General features: G+C 46.9%; 1 protein-coding gene across 3 annotated transcripts in view; it reads right to left on the reverse strand.

The window, feature by feature from the left end:
• The window catches only part of LOC124795232 (alpha-tocopherol transfer protein-like), a 145,108-nt gene that overhangs the window by 64,161 nt on the left and 63,948 nt on the right, over positions 1-16,999 (reverse strand). For all 3 annotated transcript variants that reach the window (XM_047259155.1, XM_047259154.1, XM_047259156.1), the window contains one exon: positions 4,139-4,298. In XM_047259155.1, the coding sequence (XP_047115111.1) occupies positions 4,139-4,298 (160 nt within the window). The remainder of the gene's footprint in view (positions 1-4,138; positions 4,299-16,999) is intronic.

Consider the following 16,999-nt stretch of genomic DNA (forward strand, 5'->3'; position numbering starts at 1 on the left):
AAAGCTTTAAGAGTTTTCACACAAAATGTTCAGTTGCATTTATCAGCACACCCTCGTAAAATACGTGTATGCAGATGCTCTGGAACTTGTTTCTTTGTTATAGTCGATAAAGTCGATGAGCTTTCGCATACTGAATAATGTGGAAACTACCGATTCGGTTGTATTTCTTATGACTTGCAATATATACTACTGGCCATTAAAATTGCTACACCAAGAAGAAATGCAGATGATATTGGACAAATATATTACACTAGAACTGACATGTGATTACGTTTTCACGCAATTTGTGTGCATAAATCTTGAGAAAACAGTACCCCGAACAACCACCTCTGGCCGTAATAACGGCCTCGATACGCCTGGGCATTGAGTCAAACAGAGCTTGGATGGCGTGTACAAGTACAGCTGCCCATGCAGCTTCAACACGATTCTGCAATTCATCAAGAGTAGTGACTGGCGTATTGTGACGAGCCAGTTGCTCGGCCACCATTGACCAGACGTATTCAATTGGTGAGAGATCTGGAGAATGTGCTGGCCAGTGCAGCAGTCGAACATTTTCTATATCCAGAAAGACCCGTCCAGGACCTGCAACATGCGGTCCTGCTGAAATGTAGGGTTTCGCAGGGATCGAATGAGAGGTAGAGCCACGGGTCGCAACACATCTGAAAAGTAGCGTCCACTGTTCAAAGTGGCGTCAATGCGAACAAGAGGTGACCGAGACGGGTAACCAATGGCACCCCAAACCATCACGCCGGGTGATACGCCAGTATGGCGATGACGAGTACACGCTTCCAATGTGCGTTCACGGCAATGTCGCCAAACACGGATGTGACCATCGTGATGCTGTGAACAGAACCTGGATTCATCTGAAAAAAATGACGTTTTGCCATTCGTGCACCCAGGTTCGTCGTTGTGTACACCATCGCAGTCGCTCCTGTCTGTGATGCACCGTCAAGAGTAACCGCAGCCATGGTCTCAGAGCTGATAGTCCATGCTGCTGCAAACGTCGTCGAACTGTTCGTGCAGATGGTTGTTGTCTTGCAAACGTCCCCATCTGTTGACTCAGGATCGAGACGTCCCTGCACGATCCGTTACAGCCATGCGGATAAGATGCCTGTCATCTCGACTGCTAGTGATACGAGGCCGTTGGCATCCAACACGGCGTTCCATATTACCCTTCTGAACCCACCGATTCCATATACTGCTAACAGTCATTGGATCTCTACCAACGCGAGCAGCAACGTCGCGATACGATAAACCGCAATCGCGATAGGCTACAATCCGACCTTTATCAAAGTCGGAAACGTGATGGTACGCATTTCTCCTCCATACACGAGGCATCACAACAACGTTTCACGAAGCAACGCCGGTCAACTGCTTTTTGTATATAAGAAATCGGTTGGAAACTTTTCTCATGTCAGCACGTTGTAGGTTCCGCCACCGGCGCCAACCTTGTGTGAATGTTCTGAAAAGCTAATGATTTGCATCTCACTAGTAATTCACACTAATGGTTCTTCCTGAACTTTCTCTGATACTTAAGGAGAAGCTTTCCTTTCTCCAGGAACTTCGTGGAGTATCGATAGTTTGTCCAGTTGATAACAGGGAAGTTAAACTGGCAATCCTCTACTACCCTATGATCGGGCTGTTTTTGTGCCAACGAATTTAGTCTGGTTTGAACAGTTTTGCTATTGATTGCCTGAATCTGGAGTCCAGTAGAAACATCCGACAGTTAATGTGAGGCTACCGTCGTCATTTACTCTTTGCCATAACAATTCGCAGTCCTAGTCATTTACTCGAACGTGTTCTTGATACAAAAGCCGCGACGAGAATAGTTTCCAGGGGTTGGGAAACTTAGGGACCTTACATAGAACCGTAATTTTCTCTGGTTCTCTGCCAGATCTATTGCCAGGATATGAAGGTGGTAGTTGTATGTTTCGCGCATAGATCTTTTCACAGGTGCTCGAATTTCTACTAACCTTTGCTTGTGGTCATTTAAGCGTTCTCTTTTGAACAGAGAGTGCAACAGCCACTGCTGCCTCAGCATCTTCAAAATTTCGTTATTAAACCATGGTGCATCTTTTCCATCCTTTATCCACTTACTAGGCACATAAGTCTTCAGACCACGATTTAGAATGTGCTAAAACTTTGCCCACAGTTCCTCTACGTCCATCTTACTGGAACTAAGTTATGCCAGTTCACTGTCTAACTGAGATGCTAACAATTGCTTATCTGCTCTTTCTAGCGGAAACACTCTCCTAGCATTCTTGACTGATTTATTAACTGTCCGAACCACACTTACGGCAATGACATCATTATCGCTAATCCCTGTTTCTACACTGAAACAGTCGACAAGTTTCGGCCTATTTGTAGCTACAAGGTCTAGTATATTTCCATTGCCTGTGAGCCGCCGAGCTAGCTGCTCGAGACAGTTTTCAGAAAAGGCATTCAAAAGTATTTCGCATGACTGTCTTTTCTGTACCCGCCGCAATGATGTCATAGACATCCCAGTCTACACTCAGTAGGTTAAAGTCTCCTCTAACTGTTATTGCATGATCTGGGTATTCACGCGCTACTGACCGTGAATTTTCTTTGAATGACTACAGAACTGTCACAGCGGAATCGGCTGGCCGGTAAAAACTTCCAACAATTAACTTGGTTTCACCTACACCTGTTACACGTGACGAGATAACTTCACGTCACACTCAACTTCGATCTCAATGGAGACAATATTTTTGTCAACTGCAATGAGCACTCCTCTTCCTATATCTTCCAATCTGTCTTTGCGATATACGTTCCACGACTCACTAAATGTCTCAGACTTTTCCACTTCGGCTTTCAGCCGACTCTCGGTCCCAAGAATAACTTGAGCGAGAGAACTTTTCCTGAAGGACACTATATTCGGGGATTATATTAGGAATATTCGACAGTTTACGGATAAAATTTTGACAGTCGAAGTGCCTTTACTCTGGATGACGTCTGAAGTCCCTTGCAGCGTATCGACTGGCGAGTGTTCATTAGAACACTTCAAACTGCCGTCTAGCCTAAAAAACCTTCATGTGTACACTACAACTACTTTGCTATTCTAGTAGAGCTGCTTCCTTTTTCGCTGAATGGTCCTTGAGGAGACACTGTCGGTACCCCCCCCCCCCTCCCCCCTCGGTATGCCTGGGCGGTCACTTGCTCAACAGTTGCACGTCTACGTCCGGGTCCATCTCCGCAGCCGTCGTACAACTCCATCAACTACAAGAAGCTGGTATCTGTACAGATATCATTGGTGATCTTGCAGCTCTCGAAGAATGAAGTTATAATGAAATCTAGACCTTCCGCTGCTTATAGGCATTAATACATATCAACGGGAACAGTTGAAGGACCGAGCGAGGTGGCGCAGTGGTTAGACACTGGACTCGCAATCGGGAGGACGACGGTTCAATCCCGCGTCCGGCCATCCTGATTTAGGTTTTCCGTGATTTCCCTAAATCACTCCAGGCAAATGCCGGGATGGTTCCTCTGAAAGGGCACGGCCGACTTCCTTCCCCATCCTTCCCTAATCCGATGAGACCGATGACCACGCTGTCTGGTCTCCTTCCCAAAAACAACCAACCAACCAACAGTTGAAGGATGTGTGCCCTGACCGAGACTCGAACCCGGGACCTCCTGCAGCGGTTTCGAGTAGCGCCAATTTGTCGTTGACGGTATACTTCTATCGCAGCGTTGCTCGAACTGTTCACAGACATAGCCGTTTCGGAAATGCTTGTGGCCTTGGCCCGAAAGCCAATGATCATGTTATTTTGGACGTCAGATAAATCACTCCGTTTCCGCTTCACGACAACGACGCCATTGTTTTCCGCGTTCTCGCGACACGATTTTCATGTCTTCCACTGCTTGTGCCGTCTGGGAGTGATTATTGAAGGCTGACGTCGGACTTGGGCGGTAGTCACTTTAACGTGAATATCTCTTTCACATCATTACACAGTACATCTCAAGAACTTTATTTTATGTAGCCCCATGAGTTATAACCAAGTTCTATGTGTAGTATTTTGAAGTTAGTCATTGTGACGCGTAATGAAACACTACTGCAGAGATGCGTAGAAATAAGGATTAGGCTGAATGTCAGTTTGCCCTTCTGCTGTATTATACTCACATTATTTCCTTGCTCTGCTGTACGTCTGCACCTAAGGGGTCTCTCTTCATTAGCAGTTCAGGAACCTTGTGTTTCAGTGAGAAATACGCGTCAAGCGACTTTTTCACGCGCTCCGTGCTGCATTTGCAACCGATGTACATCCCTTCGAGGACGCGATCATCTGTAACAGAATTTATAATCAGCTGAAGCCACTCTTATCGCATCTTGCAGCAAAGAAAACAAAATCTCAGACCTGAGTGTATTGACTGTGGCACGTCCACTCAAGAGAGGTTGCTTCACATTCACTTAAATCTGGTCCGGATATTGTGATTTTAGGTACGGACAGGGGCAATGACACAGTTGTTCTGGACAAGCAAGATTACGTTACAAGGATGCAGTGTTTACTGTATGACTCAACCTATCGCAGGATCGGTGCTGGCCCCCCAAAATGTGTTGATAGAAAATACGAGTATAACAGCCTCTTGGTAAGTAGTTCGTTGCGTCGCTGGAGACTATCAAGAGTCTTAATACATATTGTGCTATTCCCCTCTAGGTTATATGGTCTTCCGTAGATCCACAAAGAAGGGGTACCACTTCTTCCGGCATATCGTGTAGCAAAAACACCTTGCTACTCTGTTGAGACCACTAGTTGGTCGGTGTGAGCATCACAGTAAGAAGTGGGTGGATTTCTGACATTATTAGAGGGAATGCGTTTGACTAACTCTGATATTCTAACAAGTTTTGATGTGTTTTCTCTCTTCATCTACATCTACATCTACATCGATACTCCGCAAGCCACCCAACGGTGTGTGGCGGAGGGCACTTTACGTGCCACTGTCATTACCTCCCTTTTCTGTTCCAGTCGCGTATGGTTCGCGGGAAGAACGACTGTCTGAAAGCCTCCGTGCGCGCTCTAATCTCTCTAATTTTACATTCGTGATCTCCTCGGGAAGTATAAGTAGGGGGAAGCAATATATTCGATACCTCATCCAGAAACGCACCCTCTCGAAACCTGGCGAGCAAGCTACACCGCGATGCAGAGCGCCTCTCTTGCAGAGTCTGCCACTTGAGTTTATTAAACATCTCCGTAACGCTATCACGGTTACCAAACAACCCAGTGACGAAACGCGCCGCTCTTCTTTGGATCTTCTCTATCTCCTCCGTCAACCCGACCTGGTACGGATCCCACACTGATGAGCAATACTCAAGTATAGGTCGAACGAGTGCTTTGTAAGCCACCTCCTTTGTTGATGGACTACATTTTCTAAGCACTCTCCCAATGAATCTCAACCTGGTACCCGCCTTACCAACAATTAGTTTTATATGATCATTCCACTTCAAATCGTTCCGTACGCATACTCCCAGATATTTTACAGAAGTAACTGCTACCAGTGTTTGTTCCGCTATCATATAATCATACAATAAGGGATCCTTCTTTCTATGTATTCGCACTACATTACATTTGTCTATGTTAAGGGTCAGTTGCCACTCCCTGCACCAAGTGCCTATCCGCTGCAGATCTTCCTGTATTTCGCTACAATTTTCTAATGCAGCAACTTCTCTGTATACTACAGCATCATCCGCGAAAAGCCGCATGGAACTTCCGACACTATCTACTAAGTCATTTATATATATTGCGAAAAGCAATGGTCCCATAACACTCCCCTGTGGCACGCCAGAGGTTACTCTAACGTCTGTAGACGTCTCTCCATTGATAACAACATGCTGTGTTCTGTTTGCTAAAAACTCTTCAATCCAGCCACACAGCTGGTCTGATATTCCGTAGGCTCTTACTTTGTTTATCAGGCGACAGTGCGGAACTGTATCGAACGCCTTCCGGAAGTCAAGAAAAATAGCATCTACCTGGGAGCCTGTATCTAATATTTTCTGGGTCTCATGAACAAATAAGGCGAGTTGGGTCTCACACGATCGCTGTTTCCGGAATCCATGTTGATTCCTACATAGTAGATTCTGGGTTCCTCTCGGTGATTTGTTATGGTTGATTAAGGTTCAATTAACGAAGCTGTTTCGACGTGTATTGACTCGCACTTACTATTTTTTCAAAGACCAATGCTGTGAGCAGACAGACAGAGTTGCGATGGGATGTTAGTGTGATCTGTTACTGCAAATTAATGTATGGAAGACTTCAAGGAATGTCCCTTGGAGTCGGCTGCTTTGGAACCTGTGGTTTTCCTTCTTTCTTTGCGATGTGTAGTCGATACCATTCGGTCTTGTAAACTGGCATATGGCCAGGAGAGCGATGTGCTGACCGCCTGCCACTCCCTGTCTGCATCCATTGACGCCTCAGGGCTCAGGACGACACGTTGGCCGGTCGGTACAGTTGAGCCTTCGTGGCCTGTTCGGGCGAACTTTAGTTTTTTAGACGATACTTATGTTGTTTGGCCTCATGACAGAACGAATTTTGAGGAGTTTTTAGAGCACTTGAATTCAATCCACCAGAATATTCCTTTCACGATGGAGATGGGAAAGGATGGCTCCTTTCCATTCCTTGATGTACATAGTCATGATGAAGGATACGTTGGGACATGCTGTTTGTAGGAAGTCTTATATCTAGAGGCTGATAATTGTTACCATCTGGCTCACCTTCAAGGGGTATTTCGTACCTTGGTTCACAGGTCTCATTTCAGACCCGAGTTAAACCGTCTTCCATCTACATCTACATCACACTCCGCAAGCCCCCTAATGGTGTGCGGCGGAGGGTACTTTCAGTACCACTGTCTGATCCCTCCAAGGCTGTTCCACTCGATAATGCGTGAGAAGAGCGATTGTCGGTTAGCCTCTGTATTGGCTCTAATTTCTCGAGTTTTCTCCTCGTGGTCAATACGCGAGATGTATGTGGGGGGAAGTTATATGTTGTCTGACTCCTCCTGAAAAGTGCTGTCCCGACATTTCAATAGTAAATCTCTCCGTGATGCACAACGCCCCTCTTGTAACGTCTGCCAGTGGAGTTTGTTTAGTGTCTCCGTAACGCTCTCTCTCCAGCTAAAAGATCCAGTGACGAAATGCGCCGCTCTTCGTTGGATCCTATCTATCAGTCCTACGTGATAGGGATCCCAGATAGATGAAGAGCACTTCAGAATCTGGCGAACAAGAGCCTTATAAGCCACTTCTTCGTGGATTAGTTACATTTTCTTAAGATTCTTCCGTTGAATCTGAGTCTGGTGCCTGCTTTTTCCACTATTTCCTTTATGTGTTCATTCCACTTGAGGTCGCTCTGGATAGTTACTCCCACATATTTTACAGCAGATACTGTTTCCAGCGATTTTTCATCAGTAGTGTAGCTGTACAGTTGTAGTAATACTTTACATTTATTTACGTTATGGTCAACTGCGAGAGTCTGCACCATTCATCGATTCTCTGCACGTCGTTATGTAAATTCTTACTATCTTCTGGCGTTGCTGCTTTGGTATAGACAACTACATCATCTGCGAATAGTCTTAAAGAACATCCGACGCTTTCTACTAGATCACTTATATGTATTGTCAACAGCAATGGTCCTATCACAGTTCCCTGTGGTATTCCAGATATTACTTCATATCTGTCGATTTTGTCTCGTTAAGAGCGACGTGATGAGTTCTATCTGCAAGAAAGTCTTGAATCCAATCGTAGGTCTGCTCCGATACTCGATAAGCTCGTATTTTTTCATTACACGTCAATGCGGGTCGGTGCCAAATGCCTCACTGAAATCAAGGAACAGAACACGGCATCAACCTGAGCGCCGTTATCCACTTCGCCGTGGATCTCATGGAGGAACAGAGCGAGTTGAGTTTCACAGGATCTATGTTTGCGGAATCTATGTTGATATTTATAGAAGAGACTTTAATTTTCCAGAAACGTCATAATTCTTGAGCATAAAACGTGTTCTATAATTCTAGAACAGATTGACGTCAACGATATAGGTCTATAATTGTGTGCATCTGTCTTACGGCCTTTCTTAAGAACGGGAATGGCCTGCGCTTTTTTCCAGTCGTTAGGTGCCTTTCGTTACACAACAGATCTACGATAAATTACTGCTAGAAGAGGAGCAAGTTCTCTTGCATAGTCTTTATAGAATCTTATAGGTACCTCATCTGGTCCTGAAGTCTTTCCACTACTAACCGATTATAGCTGCTTTTCTCAATATTTGCCATTTAGATGTTCGTACGACGGTTCAAAGGAGGGACAGTGCTACGATCTTCCGCGGTGAAATAACTTCGGAAGACCGAATTCAGTATTTCGACCTTCTCTCTGTTCTCTTCCGTTTCGGTGCTGGTGTGGTTGCTGAGAGAATGAATAGATGAATTTGACCCACTTACTGATTTTAAATACTACCAAAATCTCTTAGTGTTTCTACTCAGGTCGGTTCACAACGGCTTACTTTCAAAATCATTGAACGCTTCCCTCATTGCTCCCCTTACGCTCATTTTCGCTTCCTTCAGATTATGTTTGTCAGCTAGGTCTTCACTTTTCTTGAATTTGAGATGAAGTGCTCTTTGTTTACGCAGCGCTTTTCTAACACGGCTATTCACCCATGGTCGATCTTTCACATCCCTTAAAACCTTACTCGGAACGTTTTTGTCTAGGCATATAGATGATGCCTTTGAATTTTTTCCATTTGTTCTACACATCTTCGTCCTCATCACCAAATATTTGATGCTGACTGCTGAGATATTCTGAAATTTGTGTCCTGTCATCCGTGCTGAGAAAATATATCTTCCTACCTTTCTTAACATTGCTTGTAGGACCCGTCATCATAGGTGCTGTCACAGCCTTATAATCACTAATATCTTCCTCTACTTTTAACTGATTCGATAAGTTGAGGTCTGTTTGTTGCCAGGAGGTCTAAGACGTTACCCCGTCGTGTTGGTTGCTAACTATCTGCTCAAGGTAATTTTCGGACAAGACGTCCAGAACAAAGCCACCAGAACTGGCACCAGTTTTGATGGCATATCACTCCCAATCTATACCTGGCAAGTTAAAGTCACCCCCTATTACAACGGCGTGATCAGGAAAATTACTACTGATATTCTGCAAGTCCCCCCATGAACCATGGACCTTGCCGTTGGTGGGGAGGCTTGCGTGCCTCAGCGATACAGATAGCCGTACCGTAGGTGCAACCACAACGGAGGGGTATCTGTTGAGAGGCCAGACAAACGTGTGGTTCCTGAAGAGGGGCAGCAGCCTTTTCAGTAGTTGCAAGGGCAACAGTCTGGATGATTGACTGATCTGACCTTGTAACAATAACCAAAACGGCCTTGCTGTACTGGTACTGCGAACGGCTGAAAGCAAGGGGAAACTACAGCCGTAATATTTCCAGAGGGCATGCAGCTTTACTGTATGATTACATGATGATGGCGTCCTCTTGGGTAAAATATTCCGGAGGTAAAATACACTCCTGGAAATGGAAGAAAGAACACATTGACACCGGTGTGTCAGACCCACCATACTTGCTCCGGACACTGCGAGAGGGCTGTACAAGCAATGATCACACGCACGGCACAGCGGACACACCAGGAACCGCGGTGTCGGCCGTCGAATGGCGCTAGCTGCGCAGCATTTGTGCACCGCCACCGTCAGTGTCAGCCAGTTTGCCGTGGCATACGGAGCTCCATCGCAGTCTTTAACACTGGTAGCATGCCGCGACAGCGTGGACGTGAACCGTATGTGCAGTTGACGGACTTTGAGCGAGGTCGTATAGTGGGCATGCGGGAGGCCGGGTGGACGTACCGCCGAATTGCTCAACACGTGGGGCGTGAGGTCTCCACAGTACATCGATGTTGTCGCCAGTGGTCGGCGGAAGGTGCACGTGCCCGTCGACCTGGGACCGGACCGCAGCGACTCACGGATGCACGCCAAGACCGTAGGATCCTACGCAGTGCCGTAGGGGACCGCACCGCCACTTCCCAGCAAATTAGGGACACTGTTGCTCCTGGGGTATCGGCGAGGACCATTCGCAACCGTCTCCATGAAGCTGGGCTACGGTCCCGCACACCGTTAGGCCGTCTTCCGCTCACGCCCCAACATCGTGCAGCCCGCCTCCAGTGGTGTCGCGACAGGCGTGAATGGAGGGACGAATGGAGACGTGCCGTCTTCAGCGATGAGAGTCGCTTCTGCCTTGGTGCCAATGATGGTCGTATGCGTGTTTGGCGCCGTGCAGGTGAGCGCCACAATCAGGACTGCATACGACCGAGGCACACAGGGCCAACACCCGGCATCATGGTGTGGGGAGCGATCTCCTACACTGGCCGTACACCACTGGTGATCGTCGAGGGGACACTGAATAGTGCACGGTACATCCAAATCGTCATCGAACCCATCGTTCTACCATTCCTAGACCGGCAAGGGAACTTGCTGTTCCAACAGGACAATGCACGTCCGCATGTATCCCGTGCCACCCAACGTGCTCTAGAAGGTGTAAGTCAACTACCCTGGCCAGCAAGATCTCCGGATCTGTCCCCCATTGAGCATGTTTGGGACTGGATGAAGCGTCGTCTCACGCGGTCTGCACGTCCAGCACGAACGCTGGTGCAACTGAGGCGCCAGGTGGAAATGGCATGGCAAGCCGTTCCACAGGACTACATCCAGCATCTCTACGATGGTCGCCATGGGAGAATAGCAGCCTGCATTGCTGCGAAAGGTGGATATACACTGTACTAGTGCCGAGATTGTGCATGCTTTGTTGCCTGTGTCTATGTGCCTGTGGTTCTGTCAGTGTGATCATGTGATGTATCTGACCCCAGGAATGTGTCAATAAAGTTTCCCCTTCCTGGGACAATGAATTCACGGTGTTCTTATTTCAATTTCCAGGAGTGTAGTCTCCCATTCGGATCTCCGGGCGGGGACTACTCAAGAGGATGTCGTTATCAGGAGAAAGAAAACTGGCGTTCTACGGGTCGGAGCGTGGAATGTCAGATCCCTTAATCGGGCAGGTAGGTTAGAAAATTTAAAAAGGGAAATGGATAGGTTGAAGTTAGATATAGTGGGAATTAGTGAAGTTCGGTGGCAGGAGGAACAAGACTTCTGGTCAGGTGACTACAGGGTTATAAACACAAAATCAAATAGGGGTAATGCAGGAGTAGGTTTAATAATGAATAGGAAAATAGGAATGCGGGTAAGCTACTACAAACAGCATAGTGAACGCATTATTGTGGCCAAGATAGATACGACGCCCACACCTACTACAGTAGTACAAGTTTATATGCCTGCTAGCTCTGCAGATGACGAAGAAATTGAAGAAATGTATGATGAAATAAAAGAAATTATTCAGATTGTGAAGAGAGACGAAAATTTAATAGTCATGGGTGACTGGAATTCGAGTGTAGGAAAAGGGAGAGAAGGAAACATAGTAGGTGAATATGGATTGGGGGACAGAAATGAAACAGGAAGCCGCCTGGTAGAATTTTGCACAGAGCACAACATAATCATAACTAACAATTGGTTTAAGAATCATGAAAGAAGGTTGTATACATGGAAGAACCCTGGAGATACTAAAAGGTATCAGATAGATTATATAATGGTAAGACAGAGATTTAGGAACCAGGTATTAAATTGTAAGACATTTCCAGGGGCAGATGTGGACTCTGACCACAATCTATTGGTTATGACCTGTAGATTAAAACTGAAGAAACTGAAAAAAGGTGGGAATTTAAGGATATGGGACTTGGATAAACTAAAAGAACCAGAGGTTATACAGAGATTCAGGGAGAGCATAAGGGAGCAATTGACAGGAATGGGGGAAAGAAATACAGTAGAAGAAGAATGGGTAGCTTTGAGGGATGAAGTAGTGAAGGCAGCAGAGGATCAAGTAGGTAAAAAGACGAGGGCTAGTAGAAATCCTTGGGTAACAGAAGAAATATTGAATTTAATTGATGAAAAGAGAAAATATAAAAATGCAGTAACTGAAACAGGCAAAAAGGAATACAAACGTCTCAAAAATGCGGTCGACAGGAAGTGCAAAATGGCTAAGCAGGGATGGCTAGAGGACAAATGTAAGCATGTAGAGGCCTATCTCACTAGGGGTAAGATAGATACCGCCTACAGGAAAATTAAAGAGACCTTTGGAGATAAGAGAACGACTTGTATGAATATCAAGAGCTCAGATGGAAACCCAGTTCTAAGCAAAGAAGGGAAAGCAGAAAGGTGGAAGGAGTATATAGAGCGTCTATACAAGAGCGATGTACTTGAGGACAATATTATGGAAATGGAAGAGGATGTAGATGAAGATGAAATGGGAGATATGATACTGCGTGAAGAGTTTGACAGAGCACTGAAAGACCTGAGTCAAAACAAGGCCCCGGGAGTAGAGAACATTCCATTAGAACTACTGACGGCCTTGGGAGAGTCAGTCCTGACAAAACTCTACCATATGGTGAGCAAGATGTATGAGACAGGCGAAATACCCTCAGACTTCAAGAAGAATATAATAATTCCAATCCCAAAGAAAGCAGGTGTTGACAGATGTGAAAATTACCGAACTATCAGTTGAATAAGTCACGGCTGCAAAATACTAACGCGAATTCTTTACAGACGAATGGAAAAACTAGTAGAAGCCGACATTGGGGAAGATCAGTTTGGATTCCGTAGAAATGTTGGAACACGTGAGGCAATACTGACCCTACGACTTATCTTAGAAGAAAGATTAAGGAAAGGCAAACCTACGTTTCTAGCATTTGTAGACTTAGAGAAAGCTTTTGACAATGTTGACTGGAATAGTCTCTTTCAAATTCTAAAGGTGGCAGGGGTAAAATACAGGGAGCGAAAGGCTATTTACAATTTGTACAGAAACCAGATGGCAGTTATAAGAGTCGAGGGACATGAAATGGAAGCAGTGATTGGGAAGGGAGTAAGACAGGGTTGTAGCCTCTCCCCGATGTTGTTCAATCTGTATATTGAGCAAGCAGTAAAGGAAACAAAAGAAAAATTCGGAGTAGGTATTAAAATTCATGGAGAAGAAATAAAAACTTTGAGGTTCGCCGATGACATTGTAATTCTGTCAGAGACAGCAAAGGACTTGGAAGAGCAGTTGAATGGAATGGACAGTGTCTTGAAAGGAGGATATAAGATGAACATCAACAAAAGCAAAACAAGGATAATGGAATGTAGTCTAATTAAGTCGGGTGATGCTGAGGGATTTAGATTAGGAAATGAGACACTTAAAGTAGTAAAGGAGTTTTGCTATTTGGGGAGCAAAATAACTGATGATGGTCGAAGTAGAGAGGATATCAAATGTAGGCTGGCAATGGCAAGGAAAGCGTTTCTGAAGAAGAGAAATTTGTTAACATCCAGTATTGATTTAAGTGTCAGGAAGTCATTTCTGAAAGTATTCGTATGGAGTGTAGCCATGTATGGAAGTGAAACATGGACGATAAATAGTTTGGACAAGAAGAGAATAGAAGCTTTCGAAATGTGGTGCTACAGAAGAATACTGAAGATTAGATGGGTAGATCACATAACTAATGAGGAAGTATTGAATAGGATTGGGGAGAAGAGAAGTTTGTGGCACAACTTGACCAGAAGAAGGGATCGGTTGGTAGGACATGTTCTGAGGCATCAAGGGATCACCAATTTAGTATTGGAGGGCAGCATGGAGGGTAAAAATCGTAGAGGGAGACCAAGAGATGAATACACTAAGCAGATTCAGAAAGATGTAGGTTGCAGTAGGTACTGGAAGATGAAAAAGCTTGCACAGGATAGAGTAGCATGGAGAGCTGCATCAAACCAGTCTCAGGACTGAAGACCACAACAACAACATTCTGCAAGTTCTGCCTGAAGCGCTCTAAAACTGCAGATCCTGACCTAGGTGGTCCATAAAAACATCCGATCACCATTTTTGACCGTTCTTTGATACTCAATTTCACCCAGATTAATTCATATTCGGAATCCGTGATAACCTCGCAAGAATTTATCGATTTCTTTTACTGCACACGCCGCCACCATTGGCGACTAATCTTCCCTTACGATAAAAATTCCAATGTTAACTAGTAGGATTTCGTTGTCTTTGATGTCTGGCTTCAATCAGCATTCTGTTCCATATACTAACAGTGCTTATAACCTTCAGTAAACGATATTACTTCTGGGACCATTACTTGGATGATGCTGCAGTTTACTAAAAGGAAATTAATCTTTTCTACCTCTGATCTACGAGGACCAAGATTCTCTGAAGTCGCTGTGGCTGCTTTAACAGACAAATCGTCTTTGCTCCCAAGGAAGGAGTTCTGTAACCTAAAAAATCCCCAGGTGCATGCCACACAGCCGGCTGTTGTGACCGAGCTGTTCTAGGCGATTCAGTCTGGAACCGCGTGATCGCTACGGTCGCAGGTTCGAATCCTGCCTCTCGCATGTATGTGTGTGATGTACTAAGGTTAGTTAGGTTTAAGTAGTTCTAAGTTCTAGGGGACTGATGACCTCAGAAGTTGAGTCCCATAGTGCTCAGTGCCTATTTTTTGCACCCCACACATACTCTGCTACCCTAGTAGCCGCTTCCTGCGTGTAGTGCACGCCTGACCTATTAAGGATAACCCTACAATTCTGCACCCGACAGCGGAGGTCGAGAAATTCGCATGCGATACCGTCGCAACGTCGTTTGAGCGTCTAGTTTAAACCTTCCATTCTGCTCCAAACCAGAGGACCCAGGTCAACTCTGGGTACGACGCTACAAATACATAGCTTAGCCTGCACCCCGCGTGCGTTCCTAGTTGCCTTCACCAAACCAACAAGTCGCCGAAAGGAGCCGAGGATGGCCTCAGAACCCAAGCAGCAGGCGTCATTCGTGTCGACATGTGCCACTACATGCAACCGGTTGCACCCAGGGCGCTCGATACCCGCCGACAGGGACTCCTCCGCATCACGGATGAGATCCCCCAGGCAAACATAACGAGCGCACACTGGAATTCTTTCCCGCCTTGCCTGCTATCTCGCTGAGAGGCTCCATCACCCACTTAACATTGGAACTCCCAATGACTAGCATACCCACCCTCTGTACTTGTCCGGACTGGGCAGGAAAATCGGCCGCTGGCCCAACAGGAGAGGCATCCCGTGCTGGCTCAGAGTAGTCATCAACACTGGTTAGCACCTCGCACCTGTTGCTAGGACGTAGGGAGCCAGCCGCACGGCCTGCTCCCTTCTTCGCCTTCCGCCCTGTGAAACGCCAACCCACCACTGTCTGCCACCCGCTCTGGAGTGAGGGCGGACCAGTCAGATGTTGCGTATCAGAAGATGAAGCGACATCCGGGTCACTAGGGGATTCATGAGGCACCAAAGGTGTCTCCAGCCTCGTCCCCAGCGTCCCGATGCCACCGCAACTTTGAACATTAGCCAGAAGCATGTCGATGGCAGCCACCGCAGCTTCCAGCTGTTTATGGACAGCAGCCAAGTCTCCTTGTGTCCGCTCACAACAAGCACAGTCCCCAGCCGTATCTTACAGTTTATAAAATACACTCCTGGAATTTGAAATAAGAACACCGTGAATTCATTGTCCCAGGAAGGGGAAACTTTATTGACACATTCCTGGGGTCAGATACATCACATGATCACACTGACAGAACCACAGGCACATAGACACAGGCAACAGAGCATGCACAATGTCGGCACTGGTACAGTGTATATCCACCTTTCGCAGCAATGCAGGCTGCTATTCTCCAATGGAGACGATCGTAGAGATGCTGGATGTAGTCCTGTGGAACGGCTTGCCATGCCATTTCCACCTGGCGCCTCAGTTGGACCAGCCTTCGTGCTGGACGTGCAGACCGCGTGAGACGACGCTTCATCCAGTCCCAATCATGCTCAATGGGGGACAGATCCGGAGATCTTGCTGGCCAGGGTAGTTGACGTACACCTTCTAGAGCACGTTGGGTGGCACGGGATACATGCGGACGTGCATTGTCCTGTTGGAACAGCAAGTTCCCTTGCCGGTCTAGGAATGGTAGAACGATGGGTTCGATGACGGTTTGGATGTACCGTGCACTATTCAGTGTCCCCTCGACGATCACCAGTGGTGTACGGCCAGTGTAGGAGATCGCTCCCCACACCATGATGCCGGGTGTTGGCCCTGTGTGCCTCGGTCGTATGCAGTCCTGATTGTGGCGCTCACCTGCACGGCGCCAAACACGCATACGACCATCATTGGCACCAAGGCAGAAGCGACTCTCATCGCTGAAGACGACACGTGTCCATTCGTCCCTCCATTCACGCCTGTCGCGACACCACTGGAGGCGGGCTGCACGATGTTGGGGCGTGAGCGGAAGACGGCCTAACGGTGTGCGGGACCGTAGCCCAGCTTCATGGAGACGGTTGCGAATGGTCCTCGCCGATACCCCAGGAGCAACAGTGTCCCTAATTTGCTGGGAAGTGGCGGTGCGGTCCCCTACGGCACTGCGTAGGATCCTACGGTCTTGGCGTGCATCCGTGCGTCGCTGCGGTCCGGTCCCAGGTCGACGGGCACGTGCACCTTCCGCCGACCACTGGCGACAACATCGATGTACTGTGGAGACCTCACGCCCCACGTGTTGAGCAATTCGGCGGTACGTCCACCCGGCCTCCCGCATGCCCACTATACGCCCTCGCTCAAAGTCCGTCAACTGCACATACGGTTCACGTCCACGCTGTCGCGACATGCTACCAGTGTTAAAGACTGCGATGGAGCTCCGTATGCCACGGCAAACTGGCTGACACTGACGGCGGCGGTGCACAAATGCTGCGCAGCTAGCGCCATTCGACGGCCAACACCGCGGTTCCTGGTGTGTCCGCTGTGCCGTGCGTGTGATCATTGCTTGTACAGCCCTCTCGCAGTGTCCGGAGCAAGTATGGTGGGTCTGACACACCGGTGTCAATGTGTTCTTTTTTCCATTTCCAGAAGTGTATTTGCAGATACCTGTTACTAGAAAT

Source organism: Schistocerca piceifrons, chromosome 4, assembly GCF_021461385.2.
Source record: "Schistocerca piceifrons isolate TAMUIC-IGC-003096 chromosome 4, iqSchPice1.1, whole genome shotgun sequence".
Lineage (NCBI taxonomy): Eukaryota > Metazoa > Arthropoda > Insecta > Orthoptera > Acrididae > Schistocerca > Schistocerca piceifrons.